General features: G+C 43.3%; 1 protein-coding gene across 3 annotated transcripts; it reads right to left on the bottom strand.

Moving 5' to 3' along the window:
• Window positions 1-30: 30 nt before the first annotated feature.
• dmtn (dematin actin binding protein) lies at window positions 31-15,206 on the bottom strand. Of its 3 annotated transcripts, XM_084934499.1 has the most exons (16): window positions 14,743-15,206; window positions 9,738-9,786; window positions 9,312-9,392; window positions 8,737-8,880; window positions 7,960-8,016; window positions 6,108-6,216; window positions 4,837-4,881; window positions 4,622-4,756; window positions 4,430-4,530; window positions 4,243-4,348; window positions 4,094-4,149; window positions 3,574-3,619; window positions 3,310-3,317; window positions 2,133-2,198; window positions 1,595-1,675; window positions 31-1,327 (listed from the first exon to the last, which is right to left on the bottom strand). In XM_084934499.1, the coding sequence occupies exons 2-16, from the start codon at window positions 9,744-9,746 to the stop codon at window positions 1,214-1,216; spliced, it is 1,158 nt and encodes a 385-aa protein (XP_084790625.1). In that variant the 5' UTR covers window positions 9,747-9,786; window positions 14,743-15,206; the 3' UTR covers window positions 31-1,213. The 3 variants fall into 3 exon arrangements, with proteins under 3 accessions (XP_084790625.1, XP_084790624.1, XP_084790623.1); XM_084934498.1 differs by lacking the exons at window positions 31-1,327; window positions 1,595-1,675; window positions 14,743-15,206 and adding exons at window positions 10,525-10,623; window positions 10,782-14,717 and having other exon boundaries at window positions 2,171-3,317; XM_084934497.1 differs by lacking the exons at window positions 31-1,327; window positions 1,595-1,675; window positions 14,743-15,206 and adding an exon at window positions 10,525-14,717 and having other exon boundaries at window positions 2,171-3,317.
• Window positions 15,207-16,420: the final 1,214 nt, after the last annotated feature.

Raw genomic sequence — 16,420 nt, 5'->3', positions numbered from 1 at the left:
ATGTGTGAAAAAAGACTCGAGAGACGGACATTACTCTGCAAGTTTATTGGTCTCCGTTATATCAGAGGACAGAAACAGGACTGCAAGGGACGGATGAGACGGCACAGGTGACACCAGGTGAGCTAGCAGGAACTGCAGGTGTGTGTGGTCTGAACTCCACGTGGAGTAATATTTAAAAACAGAAAAAAAACTATACAGCCAAAAATATTTTCAACAAGATTTCCAAAATAAAACGCTTCACAGTAGCAGACAAATGCAGAAAAAATACAATCGTCCAATAAATAAAAGCTGCATGTGGTTAATCATTACAATCAGCTGTTAGACCCGGACCGCTACCATGAAGCTGCAGGACCACAATCATCACCACGAGCAGCCTGCTTCTCTGCAGCTGACAGAACAGGCTGATGGCAAGCTTAGAGCGCCCTCAGCGGGGCATCCAGGGGAATTACAGCCAGCCTGAAGCAGCCCGGAGGGTTTCAGACTTCCTGAAGCCTCTGCAACTCCCAGAGCTGTTCTGAAGATCTGTGAAGGATTGTGGAAGAGCTGCAGGCTTCCATGATAACGGGGCGTCACTAAAAAGAAAGCTCTCTAAATAAAGATCATGATCCTCCTGAATCTGAGGTTTGACTAACAGACCCAGGATATGCTGGAGATTGAGGTCTGCTCTTTCCACAAATCCTTATGAGGTGTCCATAATGACTTTCCTAGACCTAGAAATGATTGGGAAAGCTGTAAGAGGTCATTTTCATTTTTACTATCCCACTAATAATCCCATCTAACTGTCTAACTACAAGGATGAAAGTGAAGCAGCTTCATGTTAGTGTAACACCTGAAGATGGCGTGAAATCTGAGGGACCCGCAGCAGGTCCCTGACATGGATCAGACCCGGAGCTGGGAATAATCCACGTGAGGAGACAGAGCTACAGAGATTACATGTGATGAAGATGATGAAGATAATGTGGTGACCTGTAAGCAGTGGTGATTATATGCGCGGCACAGGTAATCAGTGTATCGATTAAGGTTAGTCGCAGTAAAAGGTTAACCAGGACCGGTCTGCTCCTCGGCGAGCTTCCAGGAGCACGGTTAGTAAGATGGAGGACTTGTCGGAGTTAGGTGATTGGCTCTGTGTGTGTCTGCTGATTGGATATTTTATTTGAACTCCTCCTCCTTTAAAACCTTCATCAAGTATTTGTTGGGATGAGGTCACTTCCTGTTAGAAAAGCGAGGCTTTCTTCTTCAGTTCATTTCGTTTCCACAGCGAGAGGCGCTCAAACTCGGCCATCGGCATCCCGAACACCTGCTCAAATTCCTCCTGGGACAGGTGCCGCTGACAGGGAGGAGAAGAAGAAGAAGTTAAAACCTCCAGTGAAGCAGTCGTGCTGCAGCGACACTCAGACTGGGAGGACTGGAACCAGTCCCACCTCTAAGAAAGTTTATGTAAACCAGTTCTAAAGTTAAACTGGGACGCGCAAACAAGTCTGACTTCAAACAGTCAAATTGGGAAACCAGAGAAACCAGTGCTACCACAGAGAAGCTTCAACTGGGACACTGAGAAGGAAGACAGGAAATGACTACCCAGCACAGCGTCCCTCACCTCAAGCCGAGTGCGGTCCACGCCTGGAGGCAGCTTACAGCGCCCTCTGTGGGTCACAACCAGTGTCTCATAGGGGTAGATCTGAAATACACAGCATGCCATCAGCTGGAGGGAGTACTCGGATACTACACTGCAAAGTACACATCAGTGTAACGAGCCAGTAGTACCTGAGTTAGGAGTATTACAATGATATCAGAGACAGTACCAGTCAGATCTGATCAGTTGATTGTTCGTGTCAACTGATTTTTAAAATTCAGACAAAATTCAGAGGTAAAATCAGTAATCAAAGTGATTAAAAAGGGTCTAATTTTGTTCCTGGACTTCACAGAGCAGCTTTGCATGATTCACAGTTCAACATAATCCTCCTTTATCTGATCCTGAGGCTTGAAGAGCCCCTACCAGTTCATCCTCCTCCCCTTTTAAGTCAGCTCTCTTCTGATTGGCTCCCAATCACAAAGAGCAGCTTAAAGATAAATATGTTTTATTTTGAACTGTGAATCATGCAGAGCTACTCTACGAGAGACTGGGAGCGCCTCACCTTCTGCTCCAGGATGCTCGGCAGAGAGTTTCCTCGGTCCATGCGCTCCCTGCGAGTGTCACCGTTCTGCACACACACATTTAAAATGCTCAGACTGATTTAACACGACACATGAAACCAACACGTTAATCTGATGCTTCTGTCAGCACAAGTCAGGAAGACTGTTTCTAAATTCTGTATTTCTCCATCTCTGGCCTGGAGCGTTCCAGACAGCCGGTGACAGGAAATGAAGCCAGTGGTATCTTTAGTGAAGCGTTCCTTCATGGAAAACACTGAAGTTTTCTACAGTCCAACACGTTAAAGCTCGAGCCCAACAGTGTCTCTGTGAACATCAGCTGGATCGTGACATGTGGGCCATCAAAGCCCTCCTGCTCCTGATGGTCTGCGCCACATCTGCCTCATAGTGCCGTTTGGATTTATCCTCAGCAGCTGCAGCAGCTGCAGCGTCTGCATCACAGAACAGCGTCTGTGGCCCTGAGAGCTCAAATGCAATGCGACTTCAGAAAACATAGCAAATAATAAAATATCGCAAAATCTCACAATATGAAGCAGAACGTGATGAAAAGCTGCAACGGTGACAGTAAAACAAGCCGAGGATTGGTTGGTGCTGATTGAGGAAGAGATGCTATTCTAGTCACATGATTCATGTACTGTACATGTATGTTTGCTATTACTGGTTCCCCTGAATCACCTCTGTTGTGTTTTTGCTTTTTTCAATTTGCTGTTGTTTTGACCTCTCTGGGCCTCCTTACAAACTGTCTATCAAAGAGACAAAGACTTAATGAGAGTGTTTTATAAGAAATAATCCAACAATAACAGACCAGTGAGGCTTTAGAGAGGCGTGAGACTGCAGGAAATACGAGGGTGGGGTTAGTCGCCCTGCTGTGAAGTGTCTGATTGGTCCACAATTCACAGTCACAAAGTGACCAGTGGTGTGCTAAAGTGGTAAAGAGGAGCTGATTCTTTATGTCGAGGTATGCAAAGCTGCAGGAACCTAAATTCAACTGCTGACCTTTGGGTGCCAAACCTGCAGTTCCTCTGATGACCACCAGAGGCTCCAACAGCGAGTCAGTGCTCACAGACTCCTTTATAACAGCTGTGGGGGCGGGGCCAGTAATGTGCTCAGGTGTGTCAGGGCTGTGCGGGTTAAACAGGTCATGCACACAGACATGCTTACCTGAGCAGCTGAAAGATAGAAGACACAACAGGAAGAGCAGAGGTTAGTACCGAGTGATGTCACTCAGGTGTGTCAGGCACAGTTCATCAGCACACTCACAGGTGACTCGTTTCTACAAACTCTGGTTGTTTTTGTTTCATGTGATGTGCGTTAGGCTCATGTGACCAATCGTCTGTGAGAGCTGCACGCTCAGAATGAACTCGTTAAACCAGCAGCGCCGCTGTTTTTTCTGATATCATGAAAAAGGTGAGCGAGGACTCATACCTGGCCGTCCTTTATCGCCATCTGTGGAAAACTCTGCCGACTGCATCTGCAACACACAACCAGTCCTTTTGAGCGTTAAATTTACACCATGGGTGGTTAAAGATGGGCGGAGCCACTGTGACATCACCTCCATCGGTGCAACGACTCATCAGCCAATTAATGTGCGGCTTCATACCAAAGCTAATCCTCCATTTTGAAACATCGTGGGACTGAGATTTAATTTTATATAAGTTTGACCCAACAAACACAAACAGCTGTTTCATACACGTCTATAGGAAAGAAGTGTTTCTGCAGCCACAGCTGTCGCCCCCTGCTGGCTGCTCAGGAAGAAAAAATGCTTCATTTGTCCAGAAGCTCCGCCCATGTTTGTTCGTGTTGTAAACACTTCAAACCAGATTCCAGTTTTAACTATTCATTTACTACAGTGAGATAAAAAAAAAGTCACTTAAAGTGAGTCTAAGTCCGGTTTAACTCCAGTTTCGGGGTCTCACTCTGCACCGTGTCAGGTGTGAGCACTTACTCGGGTCAGGCCTGATCCTGAGCGTGATGGAGACTTGGAGGCACCTGCTGACAAACCTGCAGGTAGAAGTGGACAGAGAGATGTCAGAGGAGCGCTCCGTGGTGAAAGTGGGGAATGTGAAGGCGGTGGCTGTGTGCGAGAGCTCTTACTGCCGTGCATGTGCGTTCTGTCGGGCAATGACTGCGTCTTCCTCCTGAAGTGGACAGCTTTCTCCTTCTCCTCCTTCAGGATCAGACGGCCCAGGTTGGATTTGATCTGAGTGGCCACAAAACCGCAGGTCAGATGACGCTTTTAGTCAAAATGTGAATCTGGAAAAAGGGGGCGACGGTCACAAACCTTCTCCAGCTCCTGTTCCTGTAGCGTCTTCGCTTCTTCTGTGAGGTCCTCAAACTCGTCTTCCTCCTGCAGCTCCTTCTTCTTCTTCCGCCACTCAATCTCTGCGGGGTTCAGCCTCAGTGTTACCAATGACCTCACAGCACAGGTGTGTGTGTATGCGCACATGTGTGTGTGTGTGTGTGTGTGTGCTACCCATGGCGGCCAGTGAGGGTGGGCAGGGCCAGTACTCAGTCTCAATTTTGGAAGGCTGGTTGGGATCTGGCGGCTGGGCTGCGGGAAACTTTGCTGACTGGATGACGCCGCTGCCCTCGCCGTGTTTGTGAGCGTCTGTGGAGACAGCATGAAGTTGTTGAGTGATGAAGCAGTGACAGACACACACACAGTGAGGAAGAGGAGGAAGAGCTCACCCTGTTTGTAGATAGGAGGCTTCCTGTAAATGTTGGTCCCGTTATCTGAAAAAATGCATAAAAACTTTTTTGTACGGTTTCTCCAATGTTTCCTGTCTTTTTTTTTTGCTGAAGACAGTGCAGAACTCTAAATATCTCAAATAAAAGACTAAAAGATAATTAAAGAATGTTTTTGAGCTGTTTATCTGGCCGAACACATGAAATAAGCCAAAGTGGTGATGAAGGGTCAGAAATATGACGTTCACACCGGCTACGAGTCTTTAAATGAGTCTGCAGCTTGAGGATCTTACGTGGTCAGGACACATAAACAAAACAGTGAAGAAGGCGCAGCAGCGCCTCTTCTTTCTCAGGAGACTGAAAAGATTTGGCATGAGCCCCCGCATCCTCAGGACCTTCTATCGCTGTGCCATTGAGAGCATCCTCACTGGATGCATCACCACCTGGTATGGCAACAGCACCGCTCACAACCGCAAAGCTCTCCAGAGAGTAGTGCGGTGTCCTGAATGGATAAATGGAGGTGACCTTCCGTCCCTCTAGGACATCTACAGGAAGCGGTGCCTGAGGAAAGCGGAGAGGATCATCAAGGACTCCAGTCAGCCCAGCCATAAACTGTTCAGACTACTTCCATCAGGAAGGAGGTTCTGCAGTATCCGGTCCTGAACCAGCAGACTGAGAGAAGCTTTTTCCACCAGGCCATCAGACTGCTGAACACTTCATAGACACCTCACCCTCACTTACCAGAACTTCAACATTATTCACTCCATACTGTATATAGATGCCACTTGTTTAGCACATGTCCAACTGCCAACCTCTGTATATTTTATTTTATTGTTTATTCTATTTAATTTTTAAAATATGTATACACACACACACACACACGTAGATATACATATTTAGTATACACATTCAGTAATGCGCATACACTCTTGTATTGTACATATATTTATTCATATAACTCTGGTTTACCCATTCTTATATTTTGCTTGTTCTTATGTTATTGTATTTTTTTGCACACCTCTGTTGCTTGTGAAGCTCGCACACAAGAATTTCACTCGCATGTACTGTACCAGTGTACCTGCACATGTGATGTGACAGTAAAAGTGATTTGATTTGATTTGAGCGCACAAACTCAGACACACGGCCGCTTTGCCTTCAGGGTTGAGAAAGGTTTTAGGGTTAATGAGTCCTGACAGCCCTCAGGTGTGTGTGTGTGTGTGTGTGTGTGTGTGTGTGTGTGTGTGTGTGTGTGTGTGTGTGTGTGTGTGTGTTACCTGGTCGGTGGAAATGCTGCAGGCTCGTGCTGATCTTGCGTCCTGCCTGCAGCTGCAGCGTGGATCCTCCAGGAGAACCGCTCTCACTTTCTGCCCTGCGCCCCTTCACCTGGAAGCAAACAGAGTCTTTTAACCTTTAACGGCCTGACAGGTGAGCTCAGACCAATCAGTGAGTCAGAACGTCAGCGTGGGTCACACGATTGACCGTGAGAACTTTGATGTCTAAATCAAAGAGGCCCATAAAACAAAGCTGCTGTGTGGCTTGGACTCTTTGGCTGACAGGTGGCTGTAGTGTAGCTTTTTAAAGGTGTAATCCGGATAAAAATGATCCTTTTTTTCCTTTGGTGGATGATGTAATCCAGCTCGTCCAGCTCATGTTCTTGTTCACACAAAAACTGGACTGGTTCACTCTGATCCCATATAAACTTTTAAGGATTACCAGTAATTTAATTGGGGTGCAGGGGGCACTGAAATTCACTTAAAATAAAGGAACTTTAAATAATTATATTAAATTTGTTAATTTTCATTGGTTTTGCTTTTTCACTGACCTGACAACAAATCACCATCATTTACAGAAACACTGTGGACGATGTCCTTAAGTCATAACATTTAAATAATTTCAAAGAAGGTAAAAATAAAGACTATTTACAATTTTTCCAATGTGATTTAATGAGCTGGATTTGCTTTAAGTTTTAATAATTTAATTGTCATCTACTATGATTGTATTTATCATTCTTAACTCAAAACCTTTTTTTAAACCAATGTCTTGACTTTACTTCCCAGCTCACACTTTTTTATATAATTGTTTTCTGTATGAATAAAAATTAAAGTCCTAAATATAAACATATTGCATGTATGACATGCAATGCATCATAAATAAACTTACAAAACAAGTATTTTAATGTAAGTATAGGACAAAGTTTGAAAACTGTAGTCCAGGTGCAAGTTTGTTATTGTCTTAAGTTTATCAGTTCTAGTTTTCTTCTTGGAATAACTTTTCTTTATTACATTTTTTTTTCTTTGTAAATTTTGAATCCGGCCTGGGATCAGGGTAATCCTGATATTTTGGAAGTCATCCTGATCCTGTTCCAGTGTTTTGAACAACACAAAATGAAGGTTTAATCCAGATAAAAAAGCTGGACTGGATTACTTGATCTTATCCGAACATATAATCCTGTTTTTCCTTTAAACAACACGATTCCACTTTTGACCAACTGGACCTGTGGACCATGTTTGTGCTGTAAATCTTAATTAAAGTTAAAAAAGGACCCAAACTGAGTGATTTCTGCACAGATGTCCCGTCCTTTAAATCTGGACAGAAACGGAGCTCCTATTTTGTTTTGCCCTTCGTGCTCTGACTGAGGGGAGTTTCCAGCCGTCTGAACAGAGGTCCTTCTGTTCCCCGGCTAGCGAGTGTCACGGTTTCAACACTGCGGTGAAGACAAAGCTGCGATTAAAAGCTGGCCAAGAACAAGTACAAACCACTGTTTTCCTAAAAAGCCGAGGTCACGAACCACTTGAGGTTTCAGAAAGGTCAACGAATGCTGTGGCACCAAGAACTGAACCATCAATCAAAGCTTGTGTTTGAGTCTTATCGACCACAGATGCAGGTCTACTCAGTGTCACAGGGTCAGGTTAACTCGGGTGGGCGGGGCTTTGTTCCAGACTCCAGGTCACCGGACCAGAGAATTAAAGAAAAGCCTGGCCTGAATGAACAGGTTGAAAATGTAAGCACTGCCACTTCATTAAAAACAGTTTATATCCCCGTGTCCTGAAGGTGTAGAAGAAACCGGGATGGAAATGAATGATGGAGCTGGGTTATTACCACCAGCATGGACTGATGAGGGCTTACCTCAGGAGACATGGTTGGAGACAAGGCTGGAGACGTGGATGGAGGAGACAGAGATCTCTGCAGAGAACACAGATATGAACAGTCATCATAGATGCTGCAGGAATTTAATAAAGTCCAACAGCTGGAGGCATCGAACAGGCCTCAGGATTACATTAGTGTCAGTAATAACCTGTAAACACACACCTCTGTGTGCTCACACACACACACACACACACACACACACACACACACACACACACACACACACACACACACACACACACACACACACCTATTTTTTCAGCTGATATTCTTTTAATAAATGTGCACTCAATAATATAGAAAAAAAACCCTGTATATTATGAAGAAAATTAAAGTTAAAATCAAAAAACTTAAAGCATATCTATGAAATATGATCATTAAAAAGTTTCATCTGATCTTCCTTTAAGGATTATTCCAGATTATTCCTTTCCTCTGACTTTAAACATGATGTCAGGATTTTAATGACAGCATATCAGCGCCGTCGAGGGGAAACAGGAAGTGATTTGACTCCAGTTTTTTTTTTATAATATTTATGAGAAAAGTGTTAAATTGGCAGGAGAAGCTGAAATGGAAACTGTCTGTTCTGATTTTGTCGACTGTCCCTGAACGCTGCTGTATCAGTGCTGTCAGTCGGGGTCAGAGGTCGGCTCATTTGACAAATGGACTAGCAGCAGTGTTTAAGTCAAATATTTCAGTTTCAGGCTTGAAAAGTGAAGCAATAATGTTCCTTAACTACTAAAGAATCCAAACCCGCACCTCTCTGCGTGGCGGGTCGAGTGGGGAGAAGCTCAGGTGGGGTTGGTAGGTCATCAGGTCCGGTCTCTCCACCTGCAGGATGGCTTTATCTCTGGGCAGCGCCGCCAGGTCTCTGTAGCCCACCACCTGGTCATTGACACGGGCCTGACAGAGGAAGTTCTTTATTTACCACGAGCACTCCAAGTATCATCACAAAGATTACTTAAAGATACAAATACAAGTACTCCATGTATAAAAGTGTTTAATTTTACTGGGTAGGATTACAACTGTTTAACAGCCCGTTACTCAACATAAAAATTCAACATTCAACATAAAAATAAAAGAAGAACTAAAAGAACTAAAATCATCTGATCAGAGCTCAAATTTCAACAAACAAAAAAATCGTACATGCAGAACTTTGACAGTAAACGCTGCCACCTTGTGGTGAAAGTCTGCATTTTGCAGAGGTTTTTACAAAAAGTATGTTTACTAAAAGTAGAAAATGTCAGTAAAATAAAGTAAATGTGTTAAAATCATGTTTCCATGGATGAAACGAGTAAATAAACATCTGAACGTCTGAGCAGGTGTGACGTTACCACGATGCCTGTCGCCGGAGACCCCGGGGTGCTCGGGCCCCTCGAGGACGGCAGGTTGACCGGAGTTACCCGTCCCTCCACCTGCCAAACAGCCAATCAGAAGAGACAATCAGGAAGTGAAAACAGTCCAGTTTATTGGCACCAGCTCAAAGAGCAGGTGAAAACCACAAACAAACCAGAAGGAGAAGAAGATCTGACTCGACAGCAACAACAGCTTGTTTCAGACAGATGATGGTCATGAAGGATTATTTTGAGCTGTGAATCATGCAAAGCTGCTGCAGTGAGAATACATCCACTTTAAGGTGTAAATGAACTTTCAGAGTGACAGACTGCTCACTGAGCTGAAGTCTCAGTGTGAACCTCATTGTGCAGCAATATTTTAGGTGTAAGTGTGGTGATGATTAAGCTCCAGCAGTGACTCATTACCTTCTGCATAGTTGTGGACACGGAAGTCGCTCCGACCTGATTTAAGCAGCTGCAGAGGAAAAACAGAGAGAGGGTTAGTGAATGCATCAGCTGCTCCAACGAACGAGCTGGACTCATCTGATCCAGAATCAGAGGAAGAGCAATTTCTCTCACAGCACAGCCTCAGACATGATGTCAACTCGTTTCCTTCCTGAAACCACTAGAAACATCCAGGAAGAAACAGAACGGGAGGAAACAGAGAGAAGGAAACAGAACAGGAGGAAGGCTGCAGGAAGAAGCATCGAGGCATTCTGGGGACTTTGTTTCATATCCTTTCTTTCCTTTACTATTGACATCCGATCAGCAGAGTTTTGAGACGATTTTTATTTTTTATTAATTTTTTTTTGTTTTTCAGAGTTTTGGCTGCATTTTTTAATGTTTTGTAGTTTTTAGTTCTTTATTTAATTTCTTTATTTCTTAATTTCTTAATTTTATTTATTTATTTATTTTTTTTAAAATCAAAAGTCTTTTAACCTTTAAGAGGCTTTTGTTGAAGTTTTTGGACAATTTTTTCAAACCTAATTTAAAATGCAGTTTCTGTTTGTTTTTCCTTTGATTTTATTTTGGTAGATTAGCTTTGTTTTTATTCTGTTTTATTTTTACTCTTTCTCTTAGTGTTATAAGATAAAATAAGATGACCTTTATTAGTCCCACAGGTGGGAAATTTGTTTTGTTACAGCAAAAGTGCAAAGTTATGTAGCAGAAATTATTGTTTCATGCTTTTGTGGTGTTTATTTTTTTGACTTACATTTCTCAGTTTGCTGTCTCCAGTAAGCTCTCTGATTGGCTGCGAAGAGTTTCAGGAAGTAGACGCAGACTTGTGGTGATGTTCGGGTTGCTACGGTGACTTCAAGACACAGTAAAGTGATTATCTGAATCTTTGTGTTGATGCTGAAAGTCTGACAGTGATAAACGAGCTCGAGTGTATATGAAGGTGCTGCAGCTTTGTGAGGATGTGTGACAGCGTCCTGATGAAGAGCGTTCAACGTTAAAGGTGTTACTCACGGCTCAGACGGTGTTTGGAGCTGCTGAGGACGGACGACTGCTGGAGAGTCACAGCGAGGCAGTCAGAGGGGAGGGGGCACACCTTCTACCTAAACAACATGAGAGCTGGGGGAGGATATCCTCCATCCTTCCTCTGACCGTCCCCCACCACCTCCTTTCATCTCGTCGTCCTCCTCCCTTCCTCCCCCTCCCCTCTGCTGTTTATCAGCTTGCCCAGCCGGGCGACGCCCAGCCGCTGCTAACGGCTGCTGTGGTTACGCTTGTCCTCAGAGTCAGCAGAGCAGCTTCACCCTCTCCCCCCTCCATCATTGTCCAACCATAAAATCTGACACCAGATCAGTGAGAGGAGAGCGCCCTCAGCTGAACCTGACCTGTGAACATGTGTGAGAGTCACAGTGACGGTTCTCCTCCAAACGTTACCCAGGAGCACGCTCAGATCCTCCCGCAGGAGGTGAAACAGTATAAACTCATCCAGCAGCTTTAATTTATCTTAAAGGCCGAGAAGAAACCTGCTGTAAACACCTGCTTCTGTTAACGAGCTCCTTAATTCAATTTATACAGCGCCAAATCAAAGCAATGGTTGCCTCAAAGAGCTACTGTGAGGTAAAAACACCGACAATCAGATGAACACCTATGATATACTTGCCGATGGTGGAAAGGTATAACTCCCTTTTAATTGAAGTTTAATGGTGGCCATGGCTTTGTTTTGATGAGCTCACAGAATTTGTTTCTGTTTCTGCTCGTTTTTTGGTAATGATGGAGTCACCATGGGGTGAAGTCATCTCCAGTTGGACTTGATAAATCCCAGCTTGATCTCTTTGGAGTACGTCTGTACCATTAGGAAGAAGGAATCTCTAAAGGAGAAACCAGCCTCCTTCAACTCAGTCAGCTGACCTCTGACTTGACCACCTGAAGCAACCTCAGACCTGCCCACACAGGCTGGTACAACAGGCCCGAGGCATGATGGGAGCATCACTTCTTACCCTGCTGCCCCCCCTCGCTCTGGAGCAGGGTAAATCTGGATCAGCCCATGTGACCTTCTCCCTGTAAACTCCTTGTTTCTGATTGGCTACACTGATGCTAATGATTTCCTGATTTTAAAAAAAAATCCAGTTTCAAATGTTTCCGGTGACCTCAGAGATGATGGTTCACCTCTGCCCTTCCAGGGTTTTTAACACGTCTGATTTCAGCTTCAGTTTCTTCATCACTGCTTTCTTTGAACAATGCACGTAAAAGATCTCCTGGGGCCTCCTCTGTACCCAGGACATGCTGGAGAGATTGCGTCTCCAGATAAGAGGAGGTGGCCGGAGAGAGGGATGGTCTGGGCTTCTCTGCTTAGGCTGCTGCCTCAGCCACCCGGCCCCGGACAACACAGCATTAATAACATGAAGAATGATTTATCCTAAACTTTTAAGGTGGACTCAGTTTCCTGTTATCACTGTTTTTGTTGTTTTTATACATTTTTAGATGTTTTATTGTAATTTTATAACATTTGCTCTAATAACCACGTGAGGCCGCCTTGACTGTATCTTGAGTGTGTTTGCACAATAATGATGAAGGCCGTGTCTGAAGGATGGAGGACAGTGAGCAGCTGGAAGTGAAATGTTTAAAAATGAAACATCTAAAAGCAGGCTGACTTCGATGAATTATTCTTTATTAATGTTTCCTACTTTAGTTTCACTTCATTATGTTTTATGACATTTTATTCTTGCACCGAGCAGGTTCGGGGATTAGGTCGGTTTTTCCAGCAGGACTTGGATAGAAATCATTCGGTTTGGTAATGAGGAACTGTTGGGAGGATTTTTCACCACTGTGAAATCCAACAAAAACAATCATTCACAAATACAAATGAAATAAGGACAATTAGGAGATACCACACACTGATGCAGACCCGATCAGGCTCCAGGAGGGACGCCCTCTGGAGCGCTCTTTTTTATTTTTCAATAACAGGGATCATTTTTGGACATTTTATTGTTTTATTTCTGTAGCTCGTGGTTTAAATCACTCTTCACTGCTTTTCTCTGCAGGAAGCTGAGGCTGCAGTTACAGCGGCTTGCCGAGTAAAAGTACTCAGTTACTTGACTGTGCTGAGTGTCTCTGAGGACTGACAGCAGGCCGAGTGCTCTGTGTGGCTGATAGTCTTATCACTAAGAGCTTTTATCTGCCATTAGCCCAAGCACACACACACTTAAACACACTTTACAGGCGCTGGGTGGATCCAGGCAGCGGCCTGCTTCACATTCACATCCCAGCAGCACACAGGCCAGAAACTCATAGACGGTCTGCAGCATGTCAGCCATGCTTTCACTGGTTTTCTGTTTGTTTTCTGTTAAAAAAGTCCAAATGTGTCATCTGAACAGAAAACAAACAGAAAAATGACTCAAATAATGAATCAGATCATGAAAACCGCTGCAGACCAAATACAAGTCAAACGAGAAACACTGGAAGGTTTCTAACTGTGAAGCTACAGAAACACTCAGAAGGATCCACCACGGTGACTCTGTCAGAGGAGTCATCACCAGTCCGCCTCAGAGAACATCAGGTCTGAACCTGAACTCCAACCTGATTGGCAGATTCCAGGCACTGACTGAAAGCTTCTCCATCTAAAATCTGATATCAGATTTTATTGGGAGCTCTTGGACTCGTGATCGTAAACAACCAGAACCAATAAACCAATCAGCTGATGAATTCAATTCAATTCAATTTTATTTATATAGCGCCAAATCACAACAAAAGCCACCTCAAGGCGCTTCATAGATACAGAGAAAAACCCAACAATCATATGACCCCCTATGAGCAAGCACTTTGGCGACAGTGGGAAGGAAAAACTCCCTTTTAACAGGAAGAAACCTCCGGCAGAACCAGGCTCAGGGAGGGGCGGCCATCTGCTGCGACCGGTTGGGGTGAGAGAAGGAAGACAGGATGAATCAACAGCTCAAATCTAAGGAGCTAAGGAGAAATCGACTGGACTTCTGTAAGTTTCCTGAAAATGTTTCAGCTCCCATCCCAGAAGCCTCTTCACTCCAACAGTTCAGTGATGATCAGTAAATGACTTCCAGAGACTGATCCAGCTTCCTGTTAGAGAGCATTTCACCGATTCTGACGTTTTGTGGATTGAACTGATCGAATTTCTCTGATTAATCACCGATAATAGAACTGATCAGTGCTAGAGCGTCGCACCTGCTCTCAGAGAGACCTCGGTGTCCAGGATCTCTGAGAGCATGAGGAATGTTAGCGATGATGACGATTGGTCCTCAGCTGCAGGTGTTTGGGCTACGATTGGCGTTCTGGCTGCTTCAGCGCAGCCTTAGTCCCAGATGTTAGCTCTGCTTTGACATCATCACCACATCTGGCCCAAAGAGCAGCTGTTCTACTATCTCTTCAGGCAGCCTCATGAATCCCTGACTGACTCAGCTCCGCCTCTAATGGGCCAGGTGTAACTTTCTGACCAACAGCTGAGCCATAAATACTAAACACACCTGCAGCTCCTCTTAATCTGTTTGGAGGTAAATGCTGAGCTCCTCCTGCCTACTCCAGGAGCAGCAGTAGCATTTTCATCATTCCTTCATGTTTTAGAGACTGAATCAACTGCTGCTCCCCTCCTGGAGGAGGCTTTAAACCTCCTCCTCCTCATCATAATCATTTATCTTTATTTTCTACATCTCACAGAAACCCGACCCCCCCTCCATCAAAACATCATACCGACAGATCTCCTTCCTCCTCTAAGAGGAGCAGAGCCGGTTGAGGCCCGAAAACACCCGAACACACACACACACACACACACTGAACCTGAGACGCTGTTTTTTATTCCGAGTTGAGGTGCAGCGGAGGGATGAAGGAGCTCTGCGGTCATGTGGCCGATCGAGGCTTCATTACGCGGAGGAAGAGGAGGGTGAGGAGGAGACGAGTGCGTCTGCAGCGACGCGAGAAAAACAGAAAAGCGCACAGAGGGAGATCTTACCTCCGAGCAGGAGAATCAGGCTGACCGGAGATGAGAGGAGAGGAGGCGCTCCGTCCTCACAGCCCCGACAGGAGGAGGAGGAAGGGTGGAGGGAGGAGAAAAAGGAGGAGGTGGCGGCTGGCTGGTTTTAAAGCCCGGGCTGGGGGCTGCTGTGACCCCAGCAGGAGGAGGAGGAGAAGGAGGAGGCTGTTTTCCTGTTGCCCGGGTCGGTCCACTGTGGAGCTCCGCGGGGGGAGGAAACGTTTGTGACGTTCGCATTAAATAAAATCATAAATACGTAAAAACAGGAGCTCAGCACCGAGAAACCGAAGCTTCATGCTCCAACCAATCAGAAAGAGTCAGAAAAAAACACCAACCTCACCTGATTTACCAAAAAAGACACCAAACAAGAAACATTTACAGTGATCAGAGGGAACTCTGTTTATCTGATTAACACGGGAAAATATTACGTCTGATTACAAAAATGACAGCACAATGTACCACCCTCTGTGGAAGCCCAACTCTGCCAAAAAAGCAAAGCCACTCCCAAGTTTTTATTTATTTTATTATTTTTTATTTACAGAGGATATAGATTTGATTTATTTATTTACATCAGGTACATTTTTCAGATCAAATGTCCAAATGTTGGCCTGATGGTGTGAGATACTACCAGCACTGACAATAACAATAACATATTAAATATCAGTGTTCATACTCAAAAAAAATTAGACAAATTATTATTATTTTCTATATTTTTTAATATTTACACATACATAGACACATATCATAATACTTTATCATGTGATATAGTGACAGCCCTATTTTATAAAATTCTTATAACCACTTATACCCCACATCTTCAGGGTTGAGGAGTCAAATAACAGCATAATAATATTTTTAATCATTAGAAAAACCTTAATTACATTTTAAAATAATTACAACATTTACAAATTTTGAGATTAAATTGCGGTTTTAGGGAAAAAAAATAACATTTTGTTCAATGATATTACTTTTTTAATTTAAACAATTTTCATAAGCTGTAAGGATATTCAAATTCTTAATTTTATAGCATAAAATGAAAATAACATAATAATAATAATTCAAAATTATGAGATCATGTGATCTGAGACTGAAACATTGAACGTTTTAAACCACGATTAAATCTCTTTGTCAATGTCTTTGTATTTTACTACTGTAATCATATTTTCAGTTCATCGGTCCTGTTTATGTCTGCTTACCATGATAATATTGTGATTTAACATAAATCCGTTTAAACGTTACTCTGAATTTTAAAAAAACAAACAAACAAAAAAAACTGTTTTGGACCTAGAAATGAAATTCATTCAGTTACCACAGGGGGGCAGCACAGACTGCAGACTGTGTTAGTGAGCTTCAGATTGATCACTGTTATTTTTTTTTTAAACAAAAATTCAATAAATTAGATAAATAAAACATTTAATTAAATATTTTCACGTGTTCATTACATTTAGGAGCACAAGATAACACAAGATTACATATGAAGTAAATTCATAAAATATTATTAAAAATAAAAATTAGATCCATATAAAAATGAAAGCAAGCAGTAACAAACATAGTTATAAATAGAATTAATTTAGATATACAAGGTGAAAGAAACAAAGATAGATTATAATTATTATTATTTATTTATTTTAACAAAAACATATAATCAATCATATAA

This window comes from Perissodus microlepis, chromosome 7, assembly GCF_051167445.1.
Source record: "Perissodus microlepis isolate ML-2025 ecotype Zambia chromosome 7, ASM5116744v1, whole genome shotgun sequence".
Classification (NCBI taxonomy): domain Eukaryota; kingdom Metazoa; phylum Chordata; class Actinopteri; order Cichliformes; family Cichlidae; genus Perissodus; species Perissodus microlepis.
Note: the sequence above shows the minus strand (reverse complement) of the source record. Positions and strands in the feature narration are given on the sequence as shown.

Coding starts and splice junctions, on each gene's coding strand:
- dmtn (XM_084934499.1), bottom strand. Junction 4,349..4,429: donor AGGAACAGGAGCTGGAGAAG/GTTTGTGACCGT, acceptor GTGGCCACTCAG/ATCAAATCCAACCTGGGCCG. Junction 1,676..2,132: donor CGAGCATCCTGGAGCAGAAG/GTGAGGCGCTCC, acceptor TGTGTATTTCAG/ATCTACCCCTATGAGACACT.